The sequence below is a fragment of the Peromyscus californicus genome, unplaced genomic scaffold, assembly GCF_007827085.1.
Source record: "Peromyscus californicus insignis strain IS unplaced genomic scaffold, ASM782708v3 Scaffold_4__1_contigs__length_199733344, whole genome shotgun sequence".
Classification (NCBI taxonomy): Eukaryota; Metazoa; Chordata; class Mammalia; order Rodentia; family Cricetidae; genus Peromyscus; species Peromyscus californicus.
Window position 1 is genome coordinate 72,419,019 of NW_026294562.1, and position 25,194 is coordinate 72,444,212.

Genomic DNA, 25,194 nt, shown 5'->3' on the forward strand with positions numbered 1-25,194 from the left:
ACAGGACATGTCATCTCAAGGGCTAGCTCTATCTTACTTGGAGCTCCAGTCAATCTCAGACACCACACCTTCTGAAACTTGCAGCAGCAGGGACAGCTTGTTTTATGCCCTTATACACACTGCTCTTTCAGTTCCTGAGCTCAGTGACAATCACTAAGCAGCAGACGTGGTCATGGTGGACCGGTAAGTGCTCTACTCCCTCTTTTGGAATGTTACCTTGGCACAGATGGCACCGTGTAGCAGGCCCAGCTATTATAAGCCTGTGCACATGTGTCTAAATACACACTTTGGGAACGTCTGCAGGCAAGTTAAAGACATAATGTATCTACACTACTAGGTATTAAGTTTAACTTCTAAAATGGATTTTCCATAATTATGGCACAGTTATGAAGCCTGAACCTCGACATCCTTGCAGTATGACCACATTCCAAGGGCCACGTTCTGATTTTAAGTTACCGCATGGTATCCTTCAGGGCAGACTTGCTTTACTGTCCTTTCTCTCTGTCTCCTTTACTTCAGAGCGGTTACTTCTTTGGTCTTCTGTCATCTTGCAGAGCTGTAAAACGTCACCTTATTTCACAGACTGTGTCTCAGTCTGGTCTTTCTGATGTTTATTCATCCTGATGTGTAGGCCACATGCTTCTAGCAGGAAACCACAGCAGCTGACTACTTCTCGGCCATTCCTTCCAGGAGGTGTGCGGTATGGACTTGACCAACTGCTGGTCTATGACTCATATTGGTCACCACTGAGACACTTGGAGCTCCATTTTCCAACATGATCTTCCCACCAGTTTCACCAAATATTGAGGAGTCTTACCTGAAATCATTATTGGCATAGTTGCCTGCCAAATGGTGATTTTTTTCTAACATCATTCACATACATATCAACCTGGAATTTGAAGAAACACTATTTCTTCTCCACGTATTTTCTCTGGAAACAGCGGATCTGTGATCTTGTCACTCAGCCACAGCCTCATGATTGATGAGTACCACCTGTGCAGTGCACATCTGTATTTCCCTAATCCTGAGTGACACCGAGAATTGTTACATACTTCTGAAGACTACTTTAGTTTATTTTTATCGCTCAGAAGTGCTGAGGCCCCAAGGCCTCAGATACACTGGTTATGTATGCTACCACTTAGCTCCACGTTCAGCCCAGTTTCTTTCTAAATGAGTTGTTTGGATTTTCTGTTTATTTTCCTACCAGGTATTCCCCTCAATTTTCGGTCTCTCTTTGAACCTTGAGATAATCACAAATTTACAAAAAGACTTAAGAACACAGTCACTTCAAGCTCAGCTGCACCTCTAGTCTGCTACCCTAAAGTCTTCATGTTATGGCCATCAAAGCCAGCAAGTGGCCGCCATACAATCTTACAGGGGCAGAGTGCTCACTTGCCATCTCTCTTTTCCTTCAGTATGAAGAGTTCTCACTCCTCCAGAATGAGGAACGTAGAATCCTGCAGATCACAACAGTTACTTTATTTTGTAGATTGTCCCTTCCCTTGGATGTGGCTACTACTGTCACCTGGTGACTAAATACCTTTAACAGGAGCAGCACAGAACTGATGCTGTGTTCTTTCATGATATCCTGTCAGATGGTAAGTGGTTTCAACATCCTCATCACCAATGGAGTTCACTCAACCTGACTGCCTGATGGAAGTGGTACCTGCCAGGCTTCTTCACTGTCCAGCTGCTCTCTTCCCTCTGTGCTCAGTGTTTGTTTCACAGCTTGGTCTCTCATTCCTATTTAGGCATCTTGTCCCTCACTGTAGTTACATGAACTACATTGAGTCCTATCTATATGAGCACATGGATATGTGGAGTCCAGGTTTCTTTCAGGCGGGGAAATGATCATTTTCCCAAGACACAGTATATTTTACACTCACATGCACTCACATGAGGACACAATATTGATGTCTGGTTCCATATTTGTTGAGTTATATCAAGAACCCATGCTTTTATACCAGGAACCTTGGCCTCTATTATCCTTGATATATTTCCTCCTTTTATCAACAACTATGTGTGACCATTCTCACCTCTGTCACTATCCACCTTCTGTGCATGCCTTCCTCTCTGTTCTTCAGGCTGGGAAGGACAGCCTCCTCATCACATGTGGGCTCTGAATGTCTACACCAGGTACAGGTTGCTTCTGCCATTTTACCCCATAACAGCTTCCTAAAAGAACTGACACCTAAGACAAATCTTAAAATATCCCTAATAGAGCAGCCATTGCCCATGAGTAACTATAAATTTGAACTACTAAAATGATAAAATTGGCTTTAATTTTAAAATGAGATGAACTCACCTCCTTACCACATTGGTTACATTACCAGCACTCAAAGGCCACATGTAGCCTGACAGAACAATACAGGTATGGAACATATCTAGCAGGGCAGAGAGTCCGACTAGACAGTGCTGTTCTGACGCCTTCCCTCAAATACAGCATGGAGTATACAAAAGTCCACATTTTTGTAGAAGAGGCAGAGAATTTCATTAATTTATGCAATATCTACTGTAAGATTCAGACTACCTGACATCTTAAACAGAGCATTACTCAAACAGGGTGGGAGGCGGGGACAATACTCGATCTTTGATTCTGCCCTCAGAACATGACAAAGGTATCTCAAATGAAACAACTTAGAGTTGATCTGAAACAGGAAAAGAAAGGGCTATGAAAAAGCAGGGCCGAGAAGGCAGACGTGCAGAGGGCTGGATGCTGTTACGCGATTCCTTTCACTACCTCTTCCAATGCCCCTCTGACAGAGGCGTACATATGAGGGGTGGCGATAATTTCAGATCCACCGAAATGGAATGCTTCCTTGAAGATATGGTAGCTTTATTTAAAACACATTTAAAAAAATGTGACTAACCAAATGCATTACAACCAAGTAGACTGAAATACAGATGCCTTCAAAACCGGAACCGGAGTATTTGAAAAACAAAACAGCATACAAGCATACAATCACTACAGTGTAACTTGCTAAGCATTTGAAAGTATATTTACGAAGTAACTGCATACCAGTTCAGATTTGAAGTAGCCTATTGTGTTTTCATCCAATTGAAAATATCTTCTCTTCCAGTTTTTCATCTACCAGAGAAGACACAGACATAGGCTTCAAAGAATGTCCAATGTTAATCACCCTTTAGTTGTTCCAATAAAAACCCACAATCAGAAATGCCAAGCACGCAGAAACGACACACCCTTCCCGAGGAAAGTGGTAAATGGCATTTCTCCTTAATAACTAGATCTTGAATGATGGTCTCAGTCTTGGGCAGCTCACTTTCAAGAGTTTATGAATGACTCTGGTATTTCAGATTTTTCAAAACTTTATTTTATGTGCATTGATGTTCTGCTTCCATGTATATGTGAAGATGCCAGATCCCCTGGAACTGGAGTTCCAGACAGTTGTGAGCACCATGTGGTTGCTGGGAATTGAACTAAGGATCTCTGGAAGAGCAGCCTGTGCTCTTAACCACTGAGCCAATATCCCCAGTCTCTCAGATTTTTTTTTAAGATTTATTTATTCTATATGTATGAGTCCTCTATCTGCATGTATGACTTCATGCCAGAAGAAGGCATCAGATCCCACTAATATATATATAATATATATATAAGTGCTCTTAACCGCTGAGCCATCTCTCCAGCACAGTATTTCAGATTTTGATCTCTAACAATGGAAAGGAAAGAAAAGGTATTCCCTTCCCTTATTGCCAGCCCAGCCCACAAGGTAAAGATCAGCACAGGAAATGTCATTAACTCACAATGCTCTTCCAAAAGACCCAGGTTCAATTCTTAGCACCTACACGGCAGCTCTAAGTCCAGTTCTAAGGGGATCCGACGCTACCTTGCTGGCCTCCACTAGCAGTCCACACACATGGTACACAGATGTACATTCAAATAAGCACACATATACATAAAATAAAAATAGATAAAATCTCAAAAAAATTAAGGAAAAAAATCTGTAAATGATTTTTTTTTTTTTAGATTTAGGAATAAGGGTTACCTCCTTAAAAGCCTAATTAGCCTACAACTAAGCCTCACAGCCTGGGGAAATTCTGCCTCCACCTATATAGAGAGCCTATCTTGAGAAAACTCTGGCCCCATCTTCCTTTCCCTGGAACCAATGATCCAACAGGCAGGAAGAATTTTCCCATGCTAACCTATCAGAAATTGGAGAACAGATTACCAGGAGAGTTTGAAGTATTTCTTTATTCACATTTTTTCCTTTTGTTTTCAAATGTTAAACTTTATCTTCTCTTGAGATTCTCAAGATTTATTTCATACAGAATAAACTTCATAAAAGCTAATGAAAAAAAACATCAGTTGGGTGGTGGTGGCATAGCACACCTTTAATCCCAGCACTCTGGAGGTAGATCTCTGAGTTCAGAGCCAGCAGTCTGGTCTACAGAGTTCCTGGACAGCCAGGGCTACACAGAGAAACTCTGTCTCCAAAAAAACAAAACAAAACAAAAACAAATCAAAGAAAACAAAAAACCCAAGATTTTGCTATATAGCTCAGGTTAACCTAGAACTTTCTTTCCTTTCCTCCTCAGTCTCCCAAACACTAGAGTATAGGTGTGAACCACAACACCTGGCAGAAAAATATCTGGAGTCTTAGAAATACTGGTAAATGTATTTGTCTTGTAGAAATCTACCATGACGCTAATAATGGGGACAACCTGGACTCACCTGTGGTGCTTGCTGAAGCACCTGGAGCTGTGTCAGAAACTATACCTCTCATTTACCTATTTCAAAATCCACAGACCATAGGTTTATAAAATCAAACTGGAAGCCTGGGAGATTAGGTGGCCCAACCTCAGAGCTATCCTCTCGCAGCCACTCCTCCTGGTCCTTCCACTTCTCCTATGGCTCTACACTGACCCTGTCTGAGGGTGTGGGAATCAACAGAACTTCCTGGGTTAAGATGGCTCAGCAGGGAAAGGCACTTGCCTACAGTGGAGCCTTGGAATCTAAGTGAAGGCGGAAGGAGAGGACTGACGAGGTTGTTTTCTGATCTCACAGCATCATGCATTGCACTCATGTTCCCTTTCCCTCACCCAGATATGCACATGCATACACAAACTAAAGTTTTTAATTAAAAAACAAACAAAAATCCCTTTCTGTCACAAACCTAAACTCAGGAAAGTTCATTTCAACTAAATGTTGGTGGAAATATACATTAACTTACCCAGCTGCCCAAAGACCAAGGAAACAACTGTGCTGTGTGATAAACATGGAGCAACCCTTCTCTACCCTTCCCAGCAACAGATTGCTCTCCACTCAGGCTTTTCAAAAACAAAGCACACAACTTGAATTCTGACTTGCAAGCTTGCTGGCACATGCCCTGCCCAACTTCACAGGTCTGGTTAAGCTACTCACCACTGCTCCTTGTTTCACACAATACCCAGCTTTGATAACTGCACTGTCTGGTGGTGGCTTAGGAGCAAAGTAGGGAAGATGGCTTTGGGACCGTTTCAAATTGTTTCTGTCAACAATTTCACCACATTCATTTACTTCTTCTTTCTAAAATGAAGCAAAAAAAATTATTTTCTTGCTTTAAAATATACTTTCATTTAATGTTATCTTAGAAAATCTTAAAATTTGTGACACTCAATCACAACTTTCTTGCCATTGATCAAACCACAAACATCCACTTCTATAGTTTTGCAAAACTGTCATTAGTGCTTTTTCTTGGGGTGGGACACTTCATATTAAAATAATTTAAACAGATTCGCAGGAAGTTACAATAAATATAAAAAGTAACAGAGGTCCTGTATACCCTTCAACCAAATTCTTCACAAAGGGGAAGTGCATATTTCTAGGGTACATTACCCAAACCAAGCATCCATAAACTTTATTCAGATTTTAATAGTTATACATGCACTCTTTTGTCCATATGTGATACTACCACATGCAGCTGCTATTGTGGGATATCTGTACACTATGTGAAGATATATTGCTGTGATTGGTTTAATAAAGAGCTGAATGGTCAATAGCTAGGCAGGAAGTATAAGTGGAACTTCAGGGCAGAGAGAGGAAGTAGGAGGAGATAATCGAGGCACAGGGTATATGCCAAGAGACACAGAGAAGAAACAGGAGGTGAAAAACGGAAGAGAGGTAACACCAAGTGATAGAACTTAGATTAATATAAATGGGTTAATTTAAGTAATAAGAGCTAGTTAGAAACAAGCCTAAGCTATAGGCTGAGCTTTCATAATTAATAAGGAGTCTCCATGTCACTACTTGCGAGCTGGTGGCCCAAAGGAAAATCCGACTACAGGCTCAACAACAATCTCTATAATCAACACAAAGAACTGCTCACTGTCACAGGGCCTGCTTGTGCTGCCCTTGAGCACTCCCATTCATTTGTTCTGACTTTTTGAGAATACAAACGAAGCACACATTAAGGATCTTTTGAAATTTTTTTTTTTTAAATTTCACTCAAAATAACTCTCTGAAGGCTCATTCAGGTGGCTCTTGGTGTCAACAGTTCATCGTCTATACTGCTATATCCAGTGCTGTGGGTGTACCACCATATCACGCTGCTGACCACCTACCCAATTAACAGTGTGTGTTATTTCCAGCTTCTGGCAACTAGGAATGAAGCTATTGTAAGTATCCACATACAGGTTTTTGTGTGGCCATAATTACCCACTTCTTTAGGATAAACGACTAGGAGAGTACATACGAGGCTGTAGAGTAACTACAAATTTACTCAAAGATGACAACAAGAAAACTACCACACCGAATTATTTTTGTTTTTGTTTTTTTCATTTTTCGAGACAGGGTTTCTCTGTGTAGTTTTGGTGCCTGTCCCGGATCTTACTCTGTAGACCAGGGCAGCCTCAAACTCACAGAGATCCTCCTGGCTCTGCCTCCTGAGTACTGGGATTAAAGGCATGCACTACCACCACCGGGCCCCAAATGTTTTTTTAAGAGGGGCTGAACTGTTTTATTTACATCTCCACCAGCAACAGATGAGAATTCCAAGCATCTCTACTTGAGTGTGATATTTAACTGTGTCCTTAATTTGAAATTTTTTCTACTGGCTAGAGATGGCAACCATCTTTCCTAGTGCCTATCAGTTCATATTTCATTTTTTAGTTAAGTGTCTATTTATGAATTTTGTCGACTTTTAAGGATTTTTTTTTTTTGGTTTGCTAACTACTGAGTTTTGAGAGTTCTTTCTGTAGATAAAAGTCCTTAACTGGATAAGTAGCTTGTAAACTTTCTTCTAGTCTATCTTTTTTGTTTGTTTGTTGTTTTTCAATACAGAGATTCTCTGTGTAGCTTTGGAGCCTGTCCTGGAACTCACTCTGTAAACCAGGCTGGCCTCAAACTCAGAGAACCTGCCCCTGCCTCCCAAGTGCTGGGATTAAAGGTGTGCACCATCACAGCTGGCTAGTCTGTTTTCTAGTCATTCTCTGAACAGGGTCTTTCACAAAACAAGCATTTGAAATACTGATGATGTGAAATTATCAGTCTTCTTTGATGGATAATGTGCTTGATGTCAACTCAAAGGCTCTTTGCCTAATCCTTAACCTGCAGATTTTTTTTCCCATGCTTGCTCCTGAAAGTGCCATGGTTTTTATGTTTTAAAGCTCAATGTTAACAAATCCTTAGCCATACCCAAGACTTCCTGGCTATTTACAGCATCCACACACTACAATCCCATAAATAAGTCAGTTATGTTTTTAAAACGCAAAAGAACAATTAAGTCAACTGTCAGGTGTATCATGAGGTATTTTCAATCTGTTCTACATTTAAACAGGTCAACAACATTAATTAATCACTTAACATTTGCCCAATAGATTCTAAATAAATTAATCATCCCAATGAGATTTATTTTACATTTTGTTGATTCTATATTGTCTAAATGCTACTTTGTAAATTTTTTTTTTCCGTTTTGGTTTTTCAAGACAGGGTTTCTCTGTGTAACAGTCTCAGTAGTCTGGAACTCACTCTATAGACCAGGCTGGCCTGGAACTCACAGATTCCCCTGCCTCTGCCTCCTGAGTGCTGGGATTAAAGGTGCCACCACTGGCAGTGCTACTTTGTAATTTAAAATTCTGCATTATAGCCGGGCGGTGGTGGCGCACGCCTTTAATCCCAGCACTCGGGAGGCAGAGCCAGGCGGATCTCTGTGAGTTCAAGGCCAGCCTGGGCTACCAAGTGAGTCCCAGGAAAGGCGCAAAGCTACACAGAGAAACCCTGTCTCGAAAAACCAAAAAAAAAAAAAAATAAATAAAAAAAAAAAATAAAATAAAATAAAATTCTGCATTATAATAAATAGCATTATTTGAAATGTTTTAAAAATGACATGTGGAGAATCTAATCTACAAAGTCATACAAACTGCTAGAGTCTTAACTCATCTATCCACCAACAGCCACACAAACTGCAATAGTGTCTTCATAAACTTATCCACCAATAGCCAACACAGGTCATAGTATGGGAGAAAGTTCGGCCCAGCTACTCATCAACTACACATTTAGCAGGCTAAAATCATTACTTTTAGATAAAGCAATCCCTCCAAACCCTTCTCTCTTCTTCCTTTTTTTTTTTAGATTCCACTTTGACCAAAAAAAATAAATAAATAACTGTAAACTCCCCCTAGAGTAGAGACTGGTGCTATTATATACACTTTGAAAAGCATAGAGAAAGATACTCAAGTTAGTTTATTGATGTTATAAGATTTCTTCCCACTAACCACAATCACCTAGCAGAAGGCTTGAAAAAATATGTTATCTGTTAAAATTTTAAAAGTCTATGCCAGATGATGGTGGTGGCCAGCTTTAATCCCAGAACTCCAGAGGCAGAGGTGGGGGATCTCTGAGTTTGAGGCCAGTCTAGTCTATATAGTGAGTTCCAGGACAGTCAGGGCTACACAGAGAAACCCTGTCCTGGGGGGCGGGTGGGGAGGTGTCTACAAAGCATCAAAATCTTTTAAGATAAAAAGACAAAAGTAGCCGGGCGGTGGTGGCGCACGCCTTTAATCCCAGCACTTGGGAGGCAGAGCCAGGCGGATCTCTGTGAGTTCGAGGCCAGCCTGGACTACCAAGTGAGTTCCAGGACAGGCGCAAAGCTACACAGAGAAACCCTGTCTTGAAAAACCAAAAAAAAAAAAAAAAAAAAAAAAAAAAAAAAAAAAAAAAAAGACAAAAGTAATGCGAATATTCAATACTGGCACATAGTCATCACTTTAAATTCTCGTTTCTCAACTATTACTAATTTAATTTGCATTAAACGTGTATTTCCTCAATAAGTAAGTTCATATAAAAGTTTCAAGTTCATCTTTTAAATTATATAAATTTATTTTTCCTAATACCTAGGCACATCAGTACTTTTAGGATACAATCCAGTCAGGATTGCAGTCCCCAGGTCACAAGTTTAAAAAAGTTACACATATTTGCAGACTCTAACCCAGCAACTTTACTTCCAAGCATTAATTTATCTTGGTGTAGACCTGCAACCTCAGCTGCTCAGGAAGCAGAGGCAGGAGGAAGAAATCTTATAACATCAGGCTAGTCTGAGCTACAAAGCAGATTTGAGGACAACTAGGGCAACTCTAAAAAGAACTAAGATATATCTCAGTGGTAAGGCTCTAGCCTAGCATGTGGCAGCCCCTAGTGTTAATCTCTAAAGTTTAAGATACATGAATGTTCATCCCAACATTGTTAAATAAAATTTTAAAAAGCCCTCCATTTCTCTATTAATAGAGGCTTATAAATTATGGCAAATCCACAGAAGAACTCCAGCCATTACAAGTGACAGAGAATAACTTCTGATGACTGATGTAAGATATTCTGCTATAAAGTCTAACATGTAACTCCCATCTCCACTTCTGTAGGGAGAATACAAAGAACTCAGCTCAGAGAAGGATCCAGTGTTTATCTGTGTAACTTCCGATCTTTTTTACAATAAACATACAAAAGTTTGCAAAACATTTTCAGAATAGGAAACTAAATTAAAAGCTTTTGTAGTTAATAAATACTGAATTGACTCACAAAGACATTCTGTTTCAGTTATGATGAAAATATAAATATCACTGGGCAATGGTGGCACACACCTTTAATCCCAGCACTTGGGAGGCAGAGCCAGGCGGATCTCTCTGAATTCGAGGCCAGCCTGGTCTACACAGCAAGATCCAGGACAAGCTCTAAAGCTATACAGAGAAACCCTGTCTTGAAATACCAAAAAAAAAAAAAAGAAAAAAAGAAAAAGAAAATACAAATATCGATATGCAGTCATGAGAACTACATTCAACAGAAGCATTTATTTGTTACCTGAGTTGGAGTGATGATGGGAACACCACCAACAATATCAGTTCTGTAGGACACTTGCTTCTTGCCACAGTCACCTTGGCGACTCAGGCTGTCAGAAGCCGGCTGTGAGTCTGACTGCTTTGGTACCTGGAAGAGTGAGATGAATTATCATGCAACCAGAATTGTACTTGCAACCCTCTCCATCATCACAGAATTTTTAACTAGCTGTCTGTAGATAAATGACAAATGACAATCTATTTACAATATTGTAACCGAAGCTCTCAGATTGTTCCAGTCTGACAACACTTCAGGATATAGCCAACACCACATACAGCCAACACCACCTACTGCTTGTGCAGTCACTACTTCATACACAGTTTGAGAAGGAAGCAGGGCTTAGAGGCAGCAGTTGAGATCCCTGCTGTACTACATTCTAGCCAAGCTTGTACAATAAAATGAAATAATCACACTCGGCATCAATAACATACTGAGTACGATTTAAAAGACATTTTAGCCGGGCGGTGGTGGCGCACGCCTTTAATCCCAGCACTCGGGAGGCAGAGCCAGGCGGATCTCTGTGAGTTCGAGGCCAGCCTGGGCTACCAAGTGAGTTCCAGGAAAGGCGCAAAGCTACACAGAGAAACCCTGTCTCGAAAAACCAAAAAAAAAAAAAAGACATTTTATTTAGGAATCCTCACAGTCATTCAGAAACATTACCAACAATAAGAATGACAAACACAACGGTAATGTATAAAAATGTCTAAGTTAAAATTAAGTCATTTGTCCATCACCTGTGAACTACAGAGAAACTATCAACACTGTAGTCAAAGGCCCTACATGTACTAATGTGATTCCATCCAAGGCAGGGAATAGACACAAGACATCACCCAGAACATCACTAAAAGCTGTAATTCCCAGGCTCCATGCCCAGAATGAGTCTCTAGAACATTCCCCTCAAACTGCAGTTTCGGAAGGAACAGGTGCTTTTGAGGGACAGTGTTTCACAAACTACACTGTACTCTCATTGCACACGACACTGCACTCACCAGATCTGGAGAAGAGCTGGGGGACAATGCAGACAAGGATTTATTGACAAAGATGTTCTTTTCAAAGTACTGAATAAGCATGGGCTGTGTGCATGAGAAGATCTCAATCCATACATACTCATGAACATAACTAACTATCCATGGGTAAAAATGGCTTACATCTTAGGTAATATCATTTTCTCCCACTGCCCCCCTTGTCAGGCTTTCTCTTGGGCCCTGGCAACACCCTCCAGCTTCAAACACATACCCCCCTACAGTATCAACCACTGGTGGAAACAGGAGGAAGAGAGAAAGGGAGCCTGGCACTGGTGGCATGTGCCTTTAGTCCCAGCACTAGGGAGACAGAGGCAGGTGAATCTCTAACTTATTGGTCAGCCTGGTCTACAGTGAGTTCCAGGACAGCCAGGGATACACAAAGAAACCTAACCTAGAAAAACCAAAACAGAGAGGGGGTAGGGAGAGAAAGAGAAAGGGAAAAAGGGAAGGAAGGGGAAAAAAAAGGAAAGGAAAGGGAAGAAAGGTAAGGAGGTGAATCCTGAATGCCTGTGATCCTAAGAGGGCTCACTCTTGAGTGCTTTTTAAAGGTGATTATAATAGTGGACAAAGTGTTAGTTGTTGGCTAAAATTAAGATACCACACCCTAGAACAATCTGCAGATGAAATCTAGTACATTTTCTAGAATCACATAATTTATTTCAGTCATTTTGCAAAGTGTGGTCCTGTCAACTCACTGAAAACAGAAAACAGCAGTAAGAAAACCTGAAGCCACAGAGATGACCTGAAATTGCCACTCTGTGGTGACCTGCAAGAAGAGCAGCGGCTGTCCTCCAGGTAAGGGTTCTGCTACTCACGAGGACAGCTAAAGAAAAGGCTCTCATGAAACTTTAAAATACACTAGTACATGCTACCTTCCCCACTCTCCTCAGAAACATATCATACCAAAAATTCTTTTCTGTGCAGCTGGCCCACTGTTGACAGCCTGGCAACCTTCACAATGAAGTCTGGGCAAGTACAACCCCCACTCAAACCAACGGTTACAAAAGTTACAATTACCTTGCTTTCAAAAAAAGTACAAGTAAACGATCCAGATATAGAGTAACTCCCTTAGAATTTACAAAAAACTCTTAATGAAAAGTGAGTCAAATCCAAGATAAAGAACCCCCACCCTAACACATACACCCCACCTGCAGATCAGCCAACTGTTAATGAGCATCAAATAGTCAACTCACAGGGCTCTGCTCTATTGCTTCTTCCCTGCTTTTTATGTGACTATTTCTTGGGAGGGGTCTGAACACACTCTTAGCAGGCATTTACTATGACCCCAATACAATGTCCCAATATTAGAAAAGAAAATAATGACTAGAGAAGGAAGATTTGAGCAAAACAGACATTTATGACTGAAATAAATAAAAGGCTACAGGCCTCTCAAAAGTTACAGGGGAGTGAAATTCAGCTAACCAGGAATGAGGGCAGAGCTGGAGGACAGAATCTAAGTGTTAGATAAATTCCTTGGTGGCAAGACCTGCAGTCTCTCCATCTGAGCTGGCCGGCTGGCAAAGGCTTGGTTAACACTGCAGGGCAGCAAGGTCATTCATTCTTTAGATCATGTTCAGCTGACTTCTCCCAGTTGCCATTAAAAAAAAAAAATCCTTGTGGAGTTTCTGTTACTATTTTAAAAGACGAGTTTTTAGATTAAAAGCTAATGTAGACTTTTAAATTATAAGTTACGGTGGGGCCGGGCGGTGGTGGCACACGCCTTTAATCCCAGCACTTGGGAGGCAGAGGCAGGCGGATCTCCGTGAGTTCGAGGCCAGCCTGGTCTACAGAGTGAGTTCCAGGAAAGGCACAAAAACTACATAGAGAAACCCTGTCTCGAAAACCAAAAAAAAAAAGAAGAAGAAGTAGTTACGGTGGAAAAAGACATTTTAGAAATAGTGAACTTCTGCTTAGGCAAAAACTATGGGCATCTTCATTACTCTTTAAACCAGTAAGGGTCCAGGAACCACTACACTGATAGTAGACAAATACACATTTGAAAGCAGGCTTCCAATTTTGGTTTTTCCAAACTCAAGTCACTGAAAATGTCCTTCAAGAATATTTCTTCTAATACTGACCTTTTAAAAGTCTTTTTTTCTTCTTCTTCTTTAACTATTTAGGAAAGAATTTACAATGTGACAGACAGGGAAAGTAAGGAAAGACAGACTATTGCCGTGAAAAGCAGTACACTAGGTGATATACTACTACAGTCGGAACAGTAACTAATCACCATACTCTTAGCCACAATGCTCTAACAATCTCTAAGGTGAAATCACTCTGGAAAACTCCACTTTTAAATTTCTGTATGTTTTAGGTGTATAGATGACATAGTACTCAGCAGATCACTAAACTATAGTTGATCAAAATATCATTTGGGAATGACTGCAGAGGAAGGAAAACTATACATGTACTAAAATGGAAATATACATCTTTCAAAGATCCTATATGTAAATCATTAGCTATTTAGATACAAAATTAGACATATCACACTCCAATATACTTAAATGTGCAAAATGCCTATGATGTCTAAATGGGTAAAATCTTTAAAAAATTTAACAAAATATCTATTTTTAACTGTACACACACACACACACACACACACACACACACACAGTGACAGGGTTTCTCTGTGTAGCTCTGGCTGTCCTGGAACTCGCTTTGTAGACCAGGCTGGCCTCGAACTCACAGAGATCCGCCTACCTCTGCCTCCCAAGTGCTGGAATTAGAGATGTTCAACACTACCACCTGGCTATTTTTTTTAAGATTTATTTATTTATTCATTCATTCATTCATTTATTTATTTATTATGTATACAGTGTTCTGTCTGCATGTATGCATGAAGGCCAAAAGAGGGCACCAGATCTCATTACAGATGGTTGTGAGCCACCATGTGGTTGCTGGGAATTGAACTCAGGACCTCTGGAAGAACAGCTAGTGCTCTTAACCACTGACCGAGCCATCTCTCCAGCCCCCACCCCCTTTTTAAAATTTTTTATGTGTATGGGCGTTTTGCCTGCAGGTCTGTGTACCACCTACATGCCTGGTGCCTGTGTAGGCCAGAAGAAGTTACCGTGTCCCCCGGCACTGGAGTTATAGACAATTGTGAGCAGTCACGTGGGTATAGGAAACCAAACCCTAGTCCTTTGCAAGAGCAGCCAGTGCTCTTAACCACTAGGCCATATCTCCGGCCCCAATAAAATACATCTTATTAAAGCCTGGGAATTCTCTCACTTCCCTATGTTTACCTAAAATTGACTCCAGTCAATTACCAGTTCTATATTTACATCACTGCATTTATAATTACTTTACTGATGATTTCTGTATTTTACTTTATATTTTCTAAATATGAATTATAAAATCAGAAAAATCATTATCCAGATTTATCTAAAAATAGTAAAAATGTCATATAAAATAAAGCTGCAAGATCCCAAGAGCTAATTAAAGCTAATTAAATTTTACCAGTTTCTCCTTCCTGCTGAAAAGCTTGCAATGACACGAAGAAATATTTAGTCCCAAAAATAAATGGGAGAACAATTCAAGACATTCCAACTTGGTAAAATGATTAGAACATTATTTCTATTAATTCCACTTTTCTTTAAATCACTAAAAGAAGCCAGTTCTGCTTATTACTACAGACTATGAAAAACAAATGCAGTAAAGTACTACATACAGACTTCATAAAGACATCTTCCAGGCAGGGAATATTTATTAGGAGTTCAAAATGATCAGCTAAAACCTTGTAAGAACATAAACTTCTGAATCTGCTCAAAATATTGTTATCCTGAAACTGCACAAGCCCTAAAATAACTTCTGCTTCACATACAGCTCAGATGTGGTGTGTAGGCGTTTTCTGTCATGTGGTAACAAACTGTTCTGGTGCAAGACAAAAAATTTGACCTAACTAAGTACAGCCTTGGTTGACTAGCTTAACGCTGCTGCTGTGTGGCACGGACATAAAATCGTTCACTTTAGATGAAATCTATATGCAACTGATTTCCCGAGAACATGCTCTTTGACCGAGAGTAGATTAGGACCAGTAAATAACTATAGTTCACTAAAAACAAACTTTAATGCATTAAAACCTCACACAGGAGGAGTTCCTTCCCAGCCCCTTCCAAGTAGCCTACTTTGTCTAAGGATGAAAGCTACAGCAAGGCAGTTCATGGGCGCAGCAGCAGCAGCAGCAGCAGCAACTTGCTCAGAAAAGCTTGGCTTTGCTCATTGCACTGCCGAGTTCAGGGCCCAGGGACAAACAAGCTTGCCTGGGTTCCAGCTTCATAGCTTACCAGTGCTGAAGTCTGTACAAGTCACTCAACCTTTGCGGAAAGCTGAGGGAAAGCCTTCCATCTAAAGCCTGTCTGCTGGCACAGTGTAAGTAAGTACTGATGTTCATTTTAAAAGAGTTTAAGAGTAGCCTCAGCAGGAGGGAAGAGGAGCAGGTCCTGGAACTCCAGGGAAAAGGGCAGATGAGAGAAGGAGGTTATAGCCTCAGACATTCCTATAGCACAGACAGGATCCTCTGGTTACCACAGCTCTTCAGACTCAATCTTTAGACCTGAGCCTTCCCTTGTTCACACCCGTCTTCTCCTTTGCCTGACAAGGCTTAGAAAAGGAGAATGCTTGTGCCCATCCCCAAAGTAAGTGGTCCAAAGCCTCTTATCCTACTCTAGATGTAAAACAAAAACACAATCAGCATAAACAGTGATGTGACTCCTTACTAGGGACACAGTAAAAGGCATTCACAGGCTGATCATCTCCATGCACAAAAAAAGGCTCACTTCAGAACCCATCTTTTAAACCAAGCTTGAATATGCAACATGCTGGTAAGTTGAGGATATCAGACACACTTTAAAAATGTAAAGATTACTTCTATAAAGGAAAAAAAATTTTAAATACATACTTACTGTAATTTTTATAGCTTTGTTCAAGACATTTACCCACTCCACTAAGTCTTGCTGATCATTGGCTTGTAGGAAGTATTTTCTCATTCCCGCATTCATAACTGTCAAAAAAAGTATATGAAATATAGTTGTTACCTTTAAATTATGTAGAGAACAGCTGCAAAAGTCCTAACCATATTCAACACTACAACTCTTGGATTTCACAAAATACACAGGCCATATAAAACACTGCTTTCATCACTATCGTGACCAGTTTTCATTAAATGCATATACCATTAAATAGTGAGTCACTGATGTTTACTGACTCCCATGATGCATACATACTTCAATCCCAGCACTCGGGAGGCAAAGGCAAGTAGATCTCTATGAGTTCAAGGCCAGCCTGGTCTTCACAGTGAGTTCCAGGACAGCCAGAGCTGTTACACAGAGAAACCCTATCTCAAAACAAACAAACAAACAAACAAAGAAAAAGAACATTACAATGAAACATCACTTGAGCACTTTCCTCCACACTTTGACCAGTATTTCTATGGGATAATTTTCTTTGGGGGAGACTGGAGAGAGGTCTCAGCAGTTAAGAGCACTGGCTACACCTCCAGAGGACCTGTGTTCAATTCCCAGCACCCATATGACAGCTCACAATTGTCTGTAACTCCTGTTCCAGGGGATCCAACACCCTCTTCTGGCTTCTGAGAACACTGCATACAAGTGGTACACAGACATACATGCCAGCAAAATACCCATACTAACTAATAAAATTATTTTAAGAAGCATTTTAAAAAATTCTGATTTTTAAAAAAAATTTGTTTTGGGTCAGGTATGGTGGTGGCACATGCCTGTAAACCCAGGACTCAGGAGGCAGAGGCAGGTGGATCTCTTTGTGTTCAATATCAGCCTGGACTACAAAGGAATCCCAGGCCAGCTAGGGCCATATAGTGAGACCCTATCTCAAACAAACAACAAAAAGAAAAAGAAACTCAACTTTTGCATTATAAATTGTCTTCCCTAATACTGAATCCCTATACAAAAGCTTCTTCCCAATTGTATATACAAGGTCTCTAATTACGCTCACCAGTACTGTTATTAGCATCTGTGCTACATATACATCCACTGCTTTAAAGTCTTTAAGCTTGGGGGCTTGGAGTCTGAAACGTTATTTCATAGTTTCCTGGTAGCTGCTCCTCCACAATCCAAGGCTCTGTACTACATTTTCCCTCTCTCTTCTAACCCCGAGTGAAGCTGCTTCGTGCTGTCTCCAATGTCTAAGTCACTGCAACATCTCCACTGAGCTCTTTCTGTCTTCCGACATTTGTGAAAATAATCCCCTGTAACAATTACTTTGGGACCAAGAAGTGCCTCAAATGGTATTTCATTCAACAGACCTTAACTGATACATCACTCTATTAACCTAATTAGTTGCTAATTAGTAGATAACTAGACCTTGTTTGAATTTGAATTTAATTATTGAGAAACAAAGTTCTGTACGGGTATTAGGCACCTGCATTCACTTCATGAGCTTTGTATATTCTCTCACTTCTCTTGAGCTGTTCAGTTGTAATTTACTGATCTGCAGGAGCTTCTCTATTAACTAGTTTCTTTACCATAAGCACTTTCCCTGTGAATTCTTACTTTGCTCATGGTATCTTTGACTAAACATCAGTTCTATCAGTTTTCCCTTTAATCTTATAGACTTCACGTATTTGCAAACCTCTATAATTTAAGCTTATAAACATTTTTTTTTAGTCCCTGGTAATATTTTTTAGCCCCCAAATAATATTTGTACTTAAAATTAAATTTTGTATTTTAAATACAAATATTGTTACACTTGAAGCTTTCATCAAAAAAACAAAAACTAACAACAACAAAAACAACTTTTTTTCTTTTGAGACAGGGTCTCCTTATGAAGCCTTGACTGGCCTGGAGTTTGATATGTGTAGACCAGCCTGGCCTCAAACTCACAGAGCTCCACCAGCCTCTGCCTTCTAAGTGCTGGGATTAAAGGTACATTTTCTATGAAATTTATAAATGCCCCCTTAAGGGACTGGGACTATATACTTCACAAAGCACTTCTGCAGATAGCTGTCTACAAGTCATAAGGGGCTCTTTAATTACACCTATTTATATCACATGCATTTGTTTAGACAATTAAATACTACTATAGGAGCTAAGGCATCTGAATAGCCACACTGTTGAAATTGTTCAAATATAAAATCAACTTCCAAGGCCAGGCATGGTATCACACACCTTTAGACTAGCACTCTGGGGAGGCAGAGGTTGTCCTACCTCAGAGTTCCAGATCGGCCCAGTCTACATAGTTGAGTTCTAGGACAGTCAAGGCTACAGGGTGAGACACAAAAAAACAAAAAACAACAACAACAAAAAAAAACAAGAAACAAAACAAAGTTTCCAAAAGTCTCCACCCCAACAATGAATAATTAATGTACTAGCACTCAGTTGAACATGACCAAGAGAAGGAGGAAATGAAAATCCTCAAGGGAACACATGATTTTGAAATTGGGCCTGGGAACAAGTTACTCTAAACAGCTCCCTAGACTAAGTTGAAGATCCCAGAAGTCAAAGTATATCTTATGAAGTGCTACAGAAAAATTCATCTGCAAAGTAAAAAACATTAACACACCATTAATTGTACTTCTGCATGTTTCTAGAGCAGTGGTTCTCAACCTACAGGTAATGACCCCCTTGGGGGTTGAACAATCCTTTCACAGGGGTTGCCTAAGACCATCAGAAAACACAGATGTTTAATTATGATTCATAACTGTAGCAAAATTACAGTTATGAAGTAGCAATGAAAATAATTTTTAGGGTTGAGGTCACTACAAGGAGAGGAACTGTATTAAAGGGCCACAGCATTAGGAAAGTTGAGAACCACTAGAAAATAGAAAAGTATCCTAAGTGTATTTCAGCATAACTAGGAACTCCCTAGGACACTGCATCTGTCTACAAACAGCTTCTGTCGTTAACATCCAGTAGTCAGCACAGTATGCATTCAGACCTTGTCCACTGTCAGCTCAATGGTGACTTCTTCCCCAAAATATTGTTTGGAGCATCAGCTCAGAACACTGAAGAGATTTACAATCCAAGTATTTGGAGCTGGAGAAATGGCTCAGCTCTTCCAGAGTACACAAGTCCAACTCCAGCACCCATGTGGTCATTTACAACTGTCTGAAATTCCAGTCCCAGGGAAATCTGACAGCCACCACCAGGCACACACCTGGTGCCCAGACACACATGCAAGCAAAACACAAAATACACACAAATAAAATAGTAAGTATAAAAATAAATAGAATCTAACAGTGTACTACAACTGCTGGCACTAAGCAAATGTATAATACACATACTTCTAAATAAGTAATATTTATATGAGGGTGTTTGGAAGGGGAAAAAAAAGAGGCCAACATAACTAAAAGACTCCTTGACGTTTGATATGTAGCTCAATGTTTGCCTACCATGCACAGGCTCTGGGTTTCATCTCTAGCCCCCCACCCCAAACCCAAAACTAAAACAAACAAACAAAAAAACCACACAACTCTTGATATACCTTGTGGTTTGAATAAAAAACTCTCATGCTTTTATTTTATGGCAAGAGGGGCAAAGACAACTGCTACAAACTAAGAAGCCGGGACTCAGCAAGGCTGATAAACTCATGCAGGGCTCCCAAGCACTGTCCCATCTGAGTCCTGCTCTCCTTATCTACGCATCAGCAATGTCACGTGTCCTTTCCCAGAGAAAAAGTACCAATGCATGTGAAGAAATGGACACAATAATCCTCTCTTATCGTCGTCCTCTGGAAAGTGGTGTGTATGCAATGCAGGGGAGCGAGCAGACAGGGGAAGGAAGAAGCTGTGAATACCACAAACACAAAGCTAGGACACCTCTGGGCTGCCAAGCTTTTTAAGCAAGAGTATCATATGAACCTTAGTCTTCAGAGGCTTGTCTGCTTCCTACCTTTTCACCTGAGTACACTTTTATTCAAATCTTTACCACAGAGCAAATAAAACAAATGCATAAAAACTACAGCACAGATATTAGCATAACTACAGCAAAAACCCTCTCTCATGATCCAGGACTAAATGGCTGTGGCTCAAGTGTGGCCACAGATCTGGTGGTGATGAGGCATGCATCAGGTCTTTTCTCACTTTTTTGGTTTTTCTCTCCCACTCTTGATTTTTTTTTTTTTTTTAGAAAGTGGCTCAGTATGCAGTCCAGGCTGGTGGCCTGGGACCTGCCATCCTCTTGAAATGCTGAGATTACAAGTTTACAAGTGAGATTGCCACATCAATTTCACTATTACTGCTTTTTAAATTCGCTGATTTTTTTGCCTTTCTTTTTTTAAAGTTAGCCGGGTGGTGGTGGCTCATGCCTTTAATGCCAGCACTAGAGAGGCAGAAGCAAGCAGATCTCTGAGCTTGAGGCCAGTCTGGTCTACAGAAAGTTCCAGGACAGCCAGAGATATACAGAGAAACCCTGTCTTGAGGGGAAAAAAAAAAAAAAAAAAAAAAAAAAAAGGTTTTCTCCTGAGTTTTGCATTACTTGTTTCTTTTTCTGTCTGATAATTCTCAAATACTAAGTAATTTGGGCTGTCTGTTACTGTTCTAAAAGAGGGACTAAAGAGGATGGTTGTACCCTCTTGGGTTGGGAGGCCCTAGTGGAATATCCAGATGTCAGTATCATTCCTCAGTTCTCGAGGGTAATCAGGCTCTACCCACCTACTGCTGGCTGCAGCTGGCTGCAGGTTCCCTGCACAGGACAGGGCTGCACAGGACAGGGCTCTGTTCAGTATTCAGATTCTCCTTTAATCCTCCTTTTCAGTTTCACGCTTCATTCCTTCCCTTCTCCAGGATTAGTGTTAGTTTCTATTTCTGGACACGCCACACATCCCATTCCCTGCTGGGCTGGGGGAAGGGTGGCTGCCCACATGAGCCAGATGGAGACAGAGACTAGAGTTTTGTTTTGTTTTAAAAGACATCCAAACAAAGAACCTGTTCTCAGGCCCCCTTCACTGTAGCTTCCCCCATCCCCCAAACAGGCCCCACTACCTAAGCCTATTAGAGAGGGATGGGGCAGGGCACAGACATGGTTAGCTCTTCATTGGCCCCTTTCTCTGCTCTGCAAAGTGAGCTGCTATTCCTCCATCTGCTTCCATATATATACACTGAGGGCCACCTGCTCATGTCTCCTACCTTTATCAAAGATAAGGTTTGAGTGTTTCTTTTCCCCCGTTTCAGGGGAATTAGAGACATCCTGCACTTAGAATGAAGTTGGGGTTCCAGTATCTCTCTCTGAAAGCAACTGTTTTATGAATCTGTTCTGTATTCCTGACAGATGCAGAAGACTACAGAAAGATGAACAAGAGGCTCATCTTAACTCTTTGATTCCAACTAAAATCACCTACTCTAATTAGGCCCAATAACTACGAATGTTGAGTTTATTACTTGAGTGTTAAAAATACGTGTGTTTGGGCTGGAGGTGCATTTAGCTCAGTGGTAGAGCATTTGCCTAGTATGCCCAAGTCCTAGGTTCGATAACCAGCACTACGAAATAAGCATGTGATCATACATCTAACAGAATTCTCCGTTAGGTGATGAGCCCTAATACCCTTCAATTCCAAGGCTCTCAAACATTGTCTTATTTAGTAACTGTAATTCTAATCTGCAGTAATGTATAACTTTTACAAAAGTTTCTTAGTAGTGACAAACACACTAGCTTCTCTGAGTGGCTAACTTCAGTCTGTTCATAATGGCTTTTCTTACTGGATATATGTGGCTGCTATCTGAATACCAACCTGCAGGAGAAAGACACCCAAACTATCCTTTTTAAAAAAGGGGGGAGGGGGTTGGGGATTTAGCTCAGTCTGCCTAGCAAGCACAAGGCCCTGGGTTCAGTCCTCAGCTTCAGGAAAAAAAACAAAAAAACAAAAAAAAACAACTTGATGTAAAATAGTCCCCCACTCCCAAGAAATAGTCCCCCTTTTTATACCAGTTAGTCAGTCTTAATTTCTGTCCCTTCACACTTTAACATATGGAGATGGCGACAATTTTCTCAGTTTGACCTACCACTCATTCTCTTAACACACTCTAAATTTCTCAATATTAATGCACATTAATTGTAGAAGCCAGAGGTTTTACTGTGCCACTCCGTCCACCCTCCCTGGATCCTCTCTTGCTCCATGTTTTAGTTACTTGCCTCACTGCTGTAACAAAATATCTGGCAGAAGTAATTTAAGGAAAGAAGTTTATTCTCGCTTACACTTCCAGGCGATACAGCCCATCACGGCAGGGGAGGTGTGCAAGCAGGAACAGGAGGTAGCAGGTCACATTGTATCCACAGTCAGGAAGCAGAGCATGATAAATCTGTGCTCTGCTCACTTCCTCTTCAAGCCCATGTAATGGTACTACTCACTGTCGGGTGGATATTCCCACCTCTGTTAACCTAATCTAGAAACTCCCTTACAAACATGTTTAGAGGGTTGTTTCCATGACGACTCTAAATTCCATAAGCTGACAATCAAGATTAGGCATCACACCCCAGCATCCTGTTCCACACTGTTCTGCAGAAAAGAAGGTTTTTTTCTCCTTCCCTGGCCCTTTCTACTTTCAGGACATTTTATTCCCACATATAAGGGAAAAAACCCAAACATGCCACTTCTGGACATATGCCTAAGGAAATGAAATCAGCATACAGAGACACCTGCAAACCCATGTTAGCACTATTCATAATAGTCAGGATCTGCCTGGGTGGATGTAAATCTCCGAGTCTCCGTACTTTTTCTTCTAAGGCTCCTCTAGCTTCTCTCACCTATATGAGCTCCATTCAGGTTGAAGGCCTTTAGTACATTAGTTCAAAAGTCACACAACTCATCTCTCTGCTTAACTCCCAAGCATGGAGCCAGCACCTTCATTCACCTCAGGTCTGCTTCAGGCACTCTACTTTCTTCCCTTTTTCAAAATAAGGAAATGCACTGCTTGTCAACATACCACATCCTGACTTCTGCCTCCAGCATCTGCCTCCAGTTCCTACATCACATTCTCCCTTGCTGCACACCTCTGCCCATGAGGTCTTATTTCTTCTTACTGGTGGTAAAAAGTGGTCAGTGATTTACTTGGTCCCTAGGACGGGGTGTCCTCATCCATGGTGGCACCCTTGACTCTATATCCCCTCTATCTACTGACTGCTGGAATGATAACGACAGGTACTGTATCTGTCTGTCACCTAGTATGAGATCCTTGAGGCACCAATACTCATTCTCCCACAGCCCAATGTGCCCCAGGCATTCACTAAGCACCTGTTCACAGTTTATCTAACATCCTCAGTTCCTCCTGCCTCCAAGTTGTGAATACTTCATTCCCTTGCAAAAGACAAGGTCCCTTGCATTATTTATGTGGTCAATAAAGAAAATAAGGTACAGAGCTAAAAAACTACCTGAAATATTGCTGGGTGAGATCGTAACAGTTACACATGAGTGTGGGGAGGTTATAACCAGGATGAGAAGAGGCTGGTAGCCAGGGTCAAAGTTTTATTCCCTCACCTGGATGATGAGTATAAAGGAATTTCTTAGAGATCCATTAAGCCATAGGTTTGTTTCTTGTGACTGTATTACTTTATAATATATCCGCCTAATTTAAAATAACAGGGCTGGAAAGATGGCTCAGCAGGAAAAGGCACTTGCCATCAAGCCTGATAGCCTGAGTTCAATCCTTTGAACCCACATGGTGGAAGGAGAGAACTGATTACTGTAAATTATTCTCTGATCTCCACATGAATGCTGTCACACACACACACACACACACACACACACACACAAACACTTTTTAAAAAGAACTAAGAGGAGGTTGGTAGAATGGTATCATTTAGAAGACAAAATAATGTAAATATGGCTACTTACCAAAACAGAACTCTGCCTTTGGCCTTAACTTAGTTGCATCACTAACCTAATAAAAAAATAAAAATAAAAATAAAAAAAAGAGGTCCGAGTTACTCCTCCACATGCTACAATACTCAGTTTCAAGTACTATACAATTTTCCACATGTACAACTTCCCACCTAGCACACCAATCTGAAATTAAAATTTAAAAGCAACCTAAAGATAGCAATTAGATACAGAATCTGGGTCCCAGCTGTACTATAAAACAAATAATACTTCCACATTTTCTTTGAATGAACTTCTTACTCCAGGAAATGTGAAGAAGTCAAAAGTGCACCTGGAGGCGTCATGTGACACATATACTCTTATAACATGACAGACAACATGCCCTCAATGCATACAGAAACTACGGGTATCCCAAACTTATTTCTACGTTGGCAGCCGACTGGACTGCAAGCTTGTTCATCTAGAGTTCAAAACTCCAGAAGGCCTTAATCTCTTTGAGAAGTCAAGAGGGCACTCCATCTCCTACTCATTAAACACAGAACAGCTCAACTCGTAAGGTGAAACAGCTAGGCACACTACGTCAGTACATCCCTCTGAGTAAGATGCCCTCGGACCCCATTCATGACCTCTGCTGGGCTGTTCCCAGTGACAGGACTCATATTTTGTATTTCAAAATAAATTCTAGTCTGGAGTTCCTGATAAATCCCAACTACAAATTCACATGATGAAGTTTGTTCTAGGAATAAATTCTAGGGGGAAATAGCATCCCTAAAGTGGGGCAATAAAACTGTACAATCCAAACTACAGTGAGCTGCAGGACAGAGTGGAAGGAGAAGCATCACACAAAGAGTTACAGTTTAACTAGCGTGGTGAAGCAGGGGAAATAGTGGCCACCCCTTGCCTGCTTCACTGAGCTAATACTTCAGTTCATGAACAATCTCCCATTTTAAAAGATATAAGGCAACAACTTCCAGTTTTATCAACTTAAAGAACTTCTAGACACAGTAAGTGGGGACAATCTTCAGCATTACTGGAACTGAGCATCACTGCTAAATGACA

At 40.7% G+C, this 25,194-nt stretch overlaps 1 protein-coding gene across 11 annotated transcripts in view; it reads right to left on the bottom strand.

Annotated features, from left to right (window-relative positions):
* The window catches only part of Plekha1 (pleckstrin homology domain containing A1), a 50,110-nt gene that overhangs the window by 9,129 nt on the left and 15,787 nt on the right, over positions 1-25,194 (bottom strand). For 9 of the 11 annotated variants that reach the window (XM_052761603.1, XM_052761599.1, XM_052761605.1 and 6 more), the window contains exons 4-8: positions 24,151-24,196; positions 16,251-16,348; positions 10,286-10,411; positions 5,381-5,524; positions 3,020-3,088 (exon numbers count right to left, since the gene is read on the bottom strand). In XM_052761603.1, coding sequence (XP_052617563.1) covers positions 3,020-3,088; positions 5,381-5,524; positions 10,286-10,411; positions 16,251-16,348; positions 24,151-24,196 — 483 coding nt within the window. The remainder of the gene's footprint in view (positions 1-3,019; positions 3,089-5,380; positions 5,525-10,285; positions 10,412-16,250; positions 16,349-24,150; positions 24,197-25,194) is intronic. The other 2 variants (XM_052761610.1, XM_052761609.1) reach the window with 2 other exon arrangements.